This window comes from Salvelinus fontinalis, chromosome 23, assembly GCF_029448725.1.
Source record: "Salvelinus fontinalis isolate EN_2023a chromosome 23, ASM2944872v1, whole genome shotgun sequence".
NCBI lineage: Eukaryota > Metazoa > Chordata > Actinopteri > Salmoniformes > Salmonidae > Salvelinus > Salvelinus fontinalis.
This window is the reverse complement of record NC_074687.1, coordinates 14,420,307-14,430,820: the sequence shown is the minus strand read 5'-3', so window position 1 is coordinate 14,430,820 and position 10,514 is coordinate 14,420,307. Positions and strand designations below refer to the sequence as shown.

At 53.3% G+C, this 10,514-nt stretch overlaps 1 protein-coding gene across 1 annotated transcript in view; it reads left to right on the top strand.

Moving 5' to 3' along the window:
- The window catches only part of LOC129821574 (ATP-binding cassette sub-family B member 6-like), a 55,550-nt gene that overhangs the window by 4,039 nt on the left and 40,997 nt on the right, over positions 1-10,514 (top strand). Inside the window, exons 2-3 of the mRNA XM_055879231.1 lie at positions 7,988-8,162; positions 8,246-8,358. Of these exons, the coding sequence (XP_055735206.1) occupies positions 7,988-8,162; positions 8,246-8,358 (288 nt within the window). The remainder of the gene's footprint in view (positions 1-7,987; positions 8,163-8,245; positions 8,359-10,514) is intronic.

The window sequence follows — 10,514 nt, the reverse complement described above, 5'->3', positions numbered from 1 at the left end:
GGAAGGATATTGATCTCATCCCGTCAGTAGAGGATGCCTGGTCATTTTTTTAAAAATGCCTTCCTCACCATCTTGAATAAGCATGCCCCATTCAAGAAATTTAGAACCAGGAACAGATATAGCCCTTGGTTCTCTCCTGACCTGACTGCCCTTAACCATCAGAAAAACATCCTATGGCGTTCTGCATTAGCATCGAACAGCCCCCGTGATATGCAACTTTTCAGGGAAGCCAGAAACCAATATACACAGGCAGAACAGCCAAGGCTAGCTTTTTCAAGCAGAAATTTGCTTCCTGCAACACAAATTCAAAAAAGTTCTGGGACACCGTAAAGTCCATGGAGAATAAGAACACCTCCTCCCAGCTTCCAACCGCTCTGAAGATAGGAAACACTGTCACCACCGACAAATCCACTATAATTGAGAATTTCAATAAGCATTTTTCTACGGCTGGCCATGCTTTCCACCTGGCTACCCCTACCCCGGACAACAGCACTGCCCTCCCCTCTGCTACTCGCCCAAGCCTTCCCCATTTCTCTTTCTCCCAAATACAGTCAGCTGATGTTCTTAATGAGCTGCAAAATCTGGACCCTTACAAATCAGCCGGGCTAGATAATCTGGACCCTTTCTTTCTAAAACTATCTGCTGAAATTGTTGCCACCCCTATTACTAGCCTCTTCAACCTCTCTTTCGTGTCGTCTGAGATCCCCAAAGATTGGAAAGCAGCTGCGGTTATCCCCCTCTTCAAAGGGGGGGACACCCTTGACCCTAACTGCTACAGACCTATATCTATCCTACCCTGCCTTTCTAAGGTCTTCGAAAGCCAAGTCAACAAACAGATTACCGACCATTTCGAATCACACCACACCTTCTCCGCTATGCAATCTGGTTTCAGAGCTGGTCATGGGTGCACCTCAGCCACGCTCAAGGTCATAAACGATATCGTAACCGCCATCGATAGGAAACAATACTGTGCAGCCGTATTCATTGACCTGGCCAAGGCTTTTGACTCTGTCAATCACCACATCCTCATTGGCAGACTCGACAGCCTTGGTTTCTCTAATGATTGCCTCGCCTGGTTCACCAACTACTTCTCTGATAGAGTTCAGTGTGTCAAATCGGAGGGTCTGTTGTCCGGGCCTCTGGCAGTCTCTATGGGGGTGCCACAGGGTTCAATTCTTGGACCGACTCTCTTCTCTGTTTACATCAATGATGTCGCTCTTGCTGCTGGTGATTCTCTGATCCACCTCTACGCAGACGACACTATTCTGTATACTTCTGGCCCTTCTTTTGACACTGTGTTAACAACCCTCCAGGCGAGCTTCAATGCCATACAACTCTCCTTCCGTGGCCTCCAACTGCTCTTAAATACAAGTAAAACCAAATGCATGCTCTTCAACCGATCGCTGCCTGCTCCTGCCCGCCTGTCCAACATCACTACTTTGGACGGCTCTGACTTAGAATATGTGGACAACTACAAATACCTAGGTGTCTGGTTAGACTGTAAACTCTCCTTCCAGACCCACATCAAACATCTCCAATCCAAAGTCAAATCTAGAATTGGCTTCCTATTCCGCAACAAAGCATCCTTTACTCATGCTGCCAAACATACCCTTGTAAAACTGACCATCCTACCAATCCTCGACTTCGGTGATGTCATTTACAAAATAGCCTCCAAAACCCTACTCAATAAATTGGATGCAGTCTATCACAGTGCCATCCGTTTTGTCACCAAAGCCCCATATACTACCCACCACTGCGACCTGTACACTCTCGTTGGCTGGCCCTCGCTTCATACTCGTCGCCAAACCCACTGGTTCCAGGTCATCTACAAGACCCTGCTAGGTAAAGTCCCCCCTTATCTCAGCTCGCTGGTCACCATAGCAGCACCTACCTGTAGCACGCGCTCCAGCAGGTATATCTCTCTAGTCACCCCCAAAACCAATTCTTCCTTTGGACGCCTCTCCTTCCAGTTCTCTGCTGCCAATGACTGGAACGAACTACAAAAATCTCTGAAACTGGAAACACCTATCTCCCTCACTAGCTTTAAGCACCAGCTGTCAGAGCAGCTCATAGATTACTGCACCTGTACATAACCCATCTACAATTTAGCCCAAACAACTACCTCTTTACCTACTGTATTTATTTATTAATTTATTTTGCTCCTTTGCACCCCATTATTTCTGTCTCTACTTTGCACTTTCTTCCAATGCAAACCAACCATTCCAGTGTTTTTTAGTTTTTATTTTACTTGCTGTGTTGTACTCACTTCGCCTCCATGGCCTTTTTATATTTTATTTATTTATACATATATCTGTCTGCCTTCACCTCCCTTATCTCACCTCACTTGCTCACATTGTATATAGACTTATTTTTTCACTGTATTATTGACTATATGTTTGTTTTTACTCCATGTGTAACTATGTGTTGTTGTATGTGTCGAACTGCTTTGCTTTATCTTGGCCAGGTCGCAATTGTAAATGAGAACGTGTTCTCAATTTGCCTACCTGGTTAAATAAAGGTTAAATAAAATAAATAAATAAATAAAAATAAAAAATAAAAAAAAATTTCCAGGGTGAGTTAACTCTATAGGGTCTATATACAGTGTGAGTTAACTCTATAGGGTCTATATACAGGGTGAGATAACGCTATAGAGTCTATATACAGGGTGAGTTAACTCTATAGGGTCTATATACAGGGTGACTTAACTCTATAGGGTCTATATCCAGGGTGAGTTAACTCTATAGGGTCTACATACAGGATATATCCAGGGTGAGTTAACTCTATAGGGTCTATATCCAGGGTGAGAACTCTTTATAGGGTCTATATACAGGGTGAGTTAACTCTATAGGGTCTATATACAGGGTGAGTTAACTCTATAGGGTCTACATACAGGATATATCCAGGGTGAGTTAACTCTATAGAGTCTATATACAGGGTGAGTTAACTCTATAGGGTCTATATACAGGATATATACAGGGTGAGTTACCTCTATAGGGTCTACATACAGGATATATCCAGGGTGAGTTAACTCTATAGAGTCTATATACAGGGTGAGTTAACTATAGTCTATATACAGGGTGAGTTAACTCTATAGGGTCTATATACAGGATATATACAGGGTGAGTTAACTCTATAGGGTCTATATACAGGATATATACAGGGTGAGTTACCTCTATAGGGTCTACATACAGGATATAGCCAGGGTGAGGTAACTCTATAGAGTCTATATCCAGGGTGAGTTAACTCTATAGTGTAAGGGGTGCGTACTGGCGGCAGAGAAGTCAGGCGCAGTAGAGCAAAAACGGTATTTAAAACGGAGTAGTTTAATAATAAAACCCACCGGAAACAGAACAATACATCAATGGGTACAAAACCCGTCGCTCACCAGATAAACGTGCACATGCACTTACAATAAACAATTCTGGACAAGTACATGGGGGGGGAACAGAGGGTTAAATACACGACATGTAATGATGGAATTGAAACCAGGTGTGTGGGAAGACAAGACAAAACAAATGGAAAATGAAAAGTGTATCGATGATTGCTAGAAGACCTGCGACACCGGCCGCCGAACAAGGAGAGGAACCAACTTCGGCGGAAGTTGTGACAGTACCCCCCCTTGACGCGTGGCGCCAACACCGGCCTCGGGGACGACCCGGAGTGCGAGGCGCAGGGCGATCCGGACGAAGACGGTGGAACTCCTGCAGCATTGAAGGATCCAACACGTCCTCGACCGGAACCCAGCACCTCTCCTCCGGACCGTACCCCTCCCACTCCACGAGGTACTGAAGGCCCCTCGCCCGACGCCTCGAATCCAGGATGGAACGAACGGAGTACGCCGGGGCCTCCCCCCGATGTCCAGATGGGGTGGAGGAACCTCCCGGTGGCCCGACTCCTGGAGCGGGCCAGCCACCACCGGCCTGAAGAGAGACACATGGAATGAGGGGTTAATACAGTAATCGGGGGGAAACTGTAACCTATAACAAACCTTGTTCACTCTCCTCAGGACTTTAAATGGCACCACAAACCGCGGACCCAGCTTCCGGCAGGGCAGGCGGAGGGGCAGATTTCGGGTCAAGAGCCAGACCCGGTCCCCTGTTGCGAACACCGGGGCCTCACTGCGGTGACGGTCTGCGTTCTTTTTTTGGCTTAGCACAGCCCGCTGAAGGTGAATGCGGGCAGCTTCCCATGTCTCCTCCGCGTGCCTGAACCAGTCGTCCACCGCAGGAGCCACGGTCTGACGCTGATGCCAAGGCGCCAGAACCGGCTGGTACCCCAGTACGCACTGGAAGGGAGAGAGATTAGTGGAGGAGTGGCGAAGTGAGTTCTGTGCCATCTCGGCCCAGGGCACGAACGCCGCCCACTCCCCCGGCCGGTCCTGGCAATAAGACCGCAGAAACCTGCCCACATCCTGGTTTACTCTCTCCACCTGCACATTACTCTCGGGGTGAAACCCCGAAGTAAGGCTGATCGAGATCCCCAGACGTTCCATGAACGCCTTCCAGACCCTAGACGTGAACTGTGGACCTCAATCAGACACTATATCCTCAGGCACTCCGTAGTGCCGGAAGACGTGCGTAAACAAGGTCTCCGCAATCTGTAGGGCCGTAGGGAGACCGGGCAGAGGGAGGAGACGACAGGACTTAGAGAACCGATCCACAACGACCAGGATCACGGTGTTACCCTGTGAGGAGGGAGATCGGTAAGAAAATCCACCGACAGGTGCGACCAAGGCCGTTGTGGAACGGGTAAGGGGTGTAGCTTCCCTCTGGGCAGGTGCCTAGGAGCCTTACACTGGGCGCACACCGAGCAGGAGGAAACATAAACCCTCACGTCCTTAGCCAAGGTAGGCCACCAGTACCTCCCGCTCAATCAGCGCACTGTCCGACCGATCCCAGGATGACCAGAGGAGGGTGACGTGTGGGCCCAATAGATCAACCGGTCAAGGACAGCAGACGGGACGTACAGACGCCTCCCGGGACACTGGATGGGAGCGGGCTCTGCACGTAACGCCTGCTCAATGTCCGCGTCCAGCTCCCACACTACCGGCGCCACCAGGCAGGAGGGTGGGAGTATGGGGGTAGGATCCATGGGCCGCTCTTCTGTGTCATACAGCCGGGACAGTGCGTCTGCCTTCACGTTCTGGGAGCCTGGTCTGTAGGAAAGGGTGAACACAAAACGGGTGAAAAACATGGCCCACCTTGCCTGGCGAGGGTTCAGTCTCCTCGCTGCCCGGATGTATTCCAGATTGCGGTGGTCAGTCCAGATGAGGATGTTTAGCCCCCTCAAGCCAATGTCTCCACGCCTTCAGAGCCTTTACGACAGCCAACAGCTCCCGGTCCCCCACGTCACAGTTTCACTCTGCTGGGCTGAGCTTCTTCGAGAAGAAGGCACAGGAGCAGAGCTTCGGTGGCGTACCCGAGCGCTGAGAGAGCACGGCTCCTATCCCAGCCTTGGCCGCATCCACCTCCACTATGAACGCCAAAGAGGGATCCGGATGGGCCAGCACGGGAGCCGAGGTAAACGACCAAAAGCCCTGTCCAACCACTGCAAACTCCACCACTCACCGGGCCCAACTTCAGCAGTGATGTAATGGGAGCCGCTACCTGACCAAAAACCCCGTATAAACCTCCGGTACTAATGGGCGAACCCAAGAAACCGCTGCACCTCCTTTACCGTGGTGGGAGTCGGCCAATTACGCACGGCTACAATGCGGTCACTCTCCATCTCCACCCCCGAGAAGGAAATGCGGTACCCTAGGAAGGAGACGGACTGCTGGAAGAACAGGCACTTCTCAGCCTTGACATACAGGTCATGTTCCAACAATCGTCCAAGCCCCCTGCGCACCAGGGACACATGCTCGGCGCGTGTAGCTGAGTATATCAGAATGTCATCAATATACACCACTACACCGTGCAGGTCCCTTAAAATCTCGTCCACAAAGGCTTGGAAGATTGATGGAGCATTCATCAACCCGTATAGCATGACGAGGTCATAATGATAATGATGTCATAATGCCCTGAGTTGGGACTAACGGTGTCTTCCACTCGTCTCCCTCCCGGATACGCACCAGGTTGTAAGCGCTCCTGAGATCTAGTTTGGTGAAGAAGCGCGCCCCTTGCATTGACTCAATCGCCGTGGTGATGAGAGGTAGCGGGTAACTGTACCTCACCGTGATCTGATTTAGACCTCGATAGTCAATACACGGGAGCAGACCTCCCTCCTTCTACTTCACAAAAAAGAAACTCGAGGAGATGGGTGATGTGGAGGACCGAATGTGCCCCTGATGCAGGGATTCGGAGACATGTGTTTCCATACCCACCGTCTCCGCTTGTGACAAGGGATACATGTAACTCCTGGGAAGTGCAGCGTCTACCAGGAGATTTATCGCACAATCCCCCCGTTGATGGGGTGGTAATTGAGTCGCCTTCTTACAGAAGGCGAGAGCCAAATCTGCATATTCAGGGGGAATACTCATGGTGGAGACCTGGTCTGGACTCTCCACCGTGGTAGCACCAACGAAACCCCTGAACACCTCCCTGTGCACTCTCGCGACCACCCCGTGAGAGCCCTCCGTTGCCAAGAAACAGTGGGGTCATGACATGCTAACCAGGGTAGGCCTAGCACCAAGGGAAACGCAGGAGAGTCAATGAGGAAGAGACTCCTAATTCTCTCCTTGTGATCCCCCTGCGTCACCATGTCCAGAGGAGCGGTGGCCTCCCTAATCAACCCTGACCCTAATGGTCGACTGTCTAAGGCGTGAACGGGGAAGGGCACAGCCACGGGAACAATGGGAATCCCTAAACTATGGGGCGAAAATTCCCAGCCGCGCCTGAATCGACGAGCCGCCTTATGCGGGGAGAACTCAGGAAAAGTGACATACAAAAACATATGTGCAACAGAGGGCTCTGGGTGAGAATGGTGCCAGTAGTAATGTCACGGTGGATAGAGGACCCAGTTTCACATATTCGTAAGGTATAAAAACATTCAGTTTTTATGTTCATGTCGGTGTATGTGTGTGAATGTAGGGTGTGTTTGCGTGTGTATGTTTGGGTGTGCTTGTTTACCTGTGCCCTGTATGCCATCTGTTCCAGAGCAGGCTATACTGTATGGGTCGTCTGTAGGGGCTCCCGAGTGGCACAGCAGTCTAAATTACTGCATCTCAGTGCTAGAGGCATCACTACAGACCCTGGTTCGCGGCCCTGGTTTCACAACCGGGCCGTGATTGGGAGTCCCATAGGGCGGCGCACAATTGGCCCAGCGTTGTTAGGGTTTGGCTGGGGTAGGCCGTCATTGTAAATAAGAAATTGTTCTTAACTGACTTGCCTAGTTAAATAAAGGTTAAATAAAATACAAAGAATCCTAACCTGTCCGACCCAGACCTCTCTCTGTAATCCTAATCTGTACCATCCCTGGCTATAGGTGACCCAGACCTCTCTCTGTAATCCTAATCTGTACCATCCCTGGCTATAGGTGACCCAGACCTCTCTCTGTAATCCTAATCTGTAACCATCCCTGGCTATAGGTGACCCAGACCTCTCTCTGTAATCCTAATCTGTACCATCCCTGGCTATAGGTGACCCAGACCTCTCTCTGTAATCCTAATCTGTACCATCCCTGGCTATAGGTGACCCAGACCTCTCTCTGTAATCCTAATCTGTACCATCCCTGGCTATAGGTGACCCAGACCTCTCTCTGTAATCCGAATCTGTAACCATTCCTGGCTATAGATGACCCAGACCTCTCTCTGTAATCCTAATCTGTAACATCCCTGGCTATAGGTCACCCAGACCTCTCTCTGTAATCCTAATCTGTAACCATCCCTGGCTATAGGTGACCCAGACCTCTCTCTGTAATCCTAATCTGTAACATCCCTGGCTATATGTGACCCAGACCTCTCTCTGTAATCCTAATTTGTACCATCCCTGGCTATAGGTGACCCAGACCTCTCTCTGTAATCCTAATCTGTAACCATTCCTGGCTATAGGTGACCCAGACCTCTCTCCGCTCCTACATCGGCGTGGTTCCTCAGGACACGGTGCTCTTCAATGACAGCATAAGAAACAACATCCGCTACGGACGCGTTCTCGCTAGCGACCAGGAGGTGGAGGAGGCTGCCCTCGCTGCGGACATACACTACAAGATCCTGTCGCTGCCCGAGGGTGAGGAAGAGGATGATGAAGAAGAAGAGGATGATGAGGAGGATGAGGAGGAGGATGATGTGTGTGTTGTGTTGTCTCCACAGGGTATGAGACCCAGGTGGGAGAGAGGGGTCTGAAGCTGAGTGGAGGAGAGAAACAGAGAGTAGCCATCGCCCGTACCATCCTGAAAGACCCTCGTATTATACTGCTGGATGAGGTCAGAGATAGGGGGGATCGGGAAGAGGGCTGGTGGGGCGGGGGGGTCGGGAAGAGGACAGGGGGTAAGAGGGCTGGTGGGGCGGGGGGATCGGGAAGAGGGCAGGGGGTAAGAGGGCAGGTGGGGCGGGGGGATCGGCAAGAGGACAGGGGGCAGGTGGGGCGGGGGGATCGGGAAGAGGACAGGGGGTAAGAGGGCTGGTGGGGCGGGGGGATCGGGAAGAGGACAGGGGGTAAGAGGGCTGGTGGGGCGGGGGGATCGGGAAGAGGACAGGGGGTAAGAGGGCTGGTGGGGCGGGGGGATCGGGAAGAGGACAGGGGGTAAGAGGGCTGGTGGGGCGGGGGGATCGGGAAGAGGACAGGGGGTAAGAGGGCTGGTGGGGCGGGGGGATCGGGAAGAGGGCGGGGGGGATCGGGAAGAGGGCAGGTGGGGCGGGGGGGATCGGGAAGAGGGCTGGTGGGGCGGGGGGATTGGGAAGAGGGCGGGGGGGATCGGGAAGAGGGCAGGTGGGGCGGGGGGGGATTGGGAAGAGGGCGGGGGGGATCGGGAAGAGGGCTGGTGGGGCGGGGGGATCGGGAAGAGGACAGGGGGGAAGAGGGCTGGTGGGGCGGGGGGGTTCGGGAAGAGGGCGGGGGGGATCGGGAAGACGGCAAGGGGGAAGAGGGCTGGTGGGGCGGGGGGGGATCGGGAAGAGGGCTGGTGGGGCGGGGGGATCGGGAAGAGGGCTGGTGGGGCGGGGGGGATCGGGAAGAGGACAGGGGGGAAGAGGGCTGGTGGGGCGGGGGGGATCGGGAAGAGGGCTGGTGGGGCGGGGGGGATCGGGAAGAGGGCTGGTGGGGGCGGGGGGGGATCGGGAAGAAGGCAGGTGGGGCGGGGGGGATCGGGAAGAGGGCTGGTCGGGCGGGGGGGATCGGGAAGAGGGCTGGTGGGGCGGGGGGGATCGGTAAGAGGGCAGGTGGGGCAGGGGGTAAGAGGGCAGGTGGGGCAGGGGTAAGAGGGCAGGTGGGAGGGAGGAGGGCAAGGAGTAAGAAGGCAGGTGGGAGGGAGGAGGGCAGGTGGAGGGGTGGCAGGGGGGAAGAGGGCAGGGGGAAGAGGGCAGGTGGAGGGGTGGCAGGGGGGAAGAGGGCAGGTGGGGGGTGGCAGGGGGGAAGAGGGCAGGTGGGGGGTGGCAGGGGGGAAGAGGGCAGGTGGGGGGTGGCAGGGGGGAAGAGGGCAGGTGGGGGGGAGGAAGAGGGCAGGTGGGAGGGAGGAGGGCAGGGGGGAAGAGGGCATGTGGGGGGGGGGCAGGGGGTAAGAGGGCAGGTGGGAGGTAGGAGGGCTGTCTCTCTCTCTGCAGGGTACGTACTAACTCTCTCTCTCCCTGTCTCTCTCTCTGCAGGGTACGTACTAACTCTCTCTCTCCCTGTCTCTCTCTCTGCAGGGTACGTACTAACTCTCTCTCTCTCCCTGTCTCTCTCTCTCCCTGTCTCTGTCTCTCCCTGTCTCTCTCTCTCCCTGTCTCTCTCTCTGCAGGCTACTTACTAACTCTCTCTCTCTCTCTCTCTCTCTCTCTCTCTCTCTCTCTCTCTCTCTCTCTCCCTCCCTGTCTCTCTCTGCAGGCTACGTACTAACTCTCTCTCTCTCTCTCTCCCTGTCTCTCTCTCTCTCTCTCTCTCCCTCTCTCTCTCCCTGTAGGCCACGTACTAACTCTCTCTCTCCCTGTCTCTCTCTCTGCAGGCCACGTACTAACTCTCTCTCTCTCTCCCTGTCTCTCTCTCACCCTGTCTCTCTCTCACCCTGTCTCTCTCTCTCTCTCTCTCTCTCTCTCTCTCTCTCTCTCTCTCTCTCTCTCTCTCTCTCCCTGTCTCTCTCTCACCCTGTCTCTCTCTCTGCAGGCTACGTACTAACTCTCTCTCTCTCTCTCCCTGTCTCTCTCTCTGCAGGCCACGTACTAACTCTCTCTCTCTCCCTGTCTCTCTCTCACCCTGTCTCTCTCTCTGCAGGCTACATACTAACTCTCTCTCTCTCACCCTGTCTCTCTCTCTGCAGGCTACGTACTAACTCTCTCTCTCTCTCTCTCTCTCTCTCTCTCTCTCTCTCTCTCTCTCTCTCTCTCTCTCTCTCTCTCTCTCTCTCCCTGTCTCTCTCTCACCCTGTCTCTCTCTCTGCAGGCTACG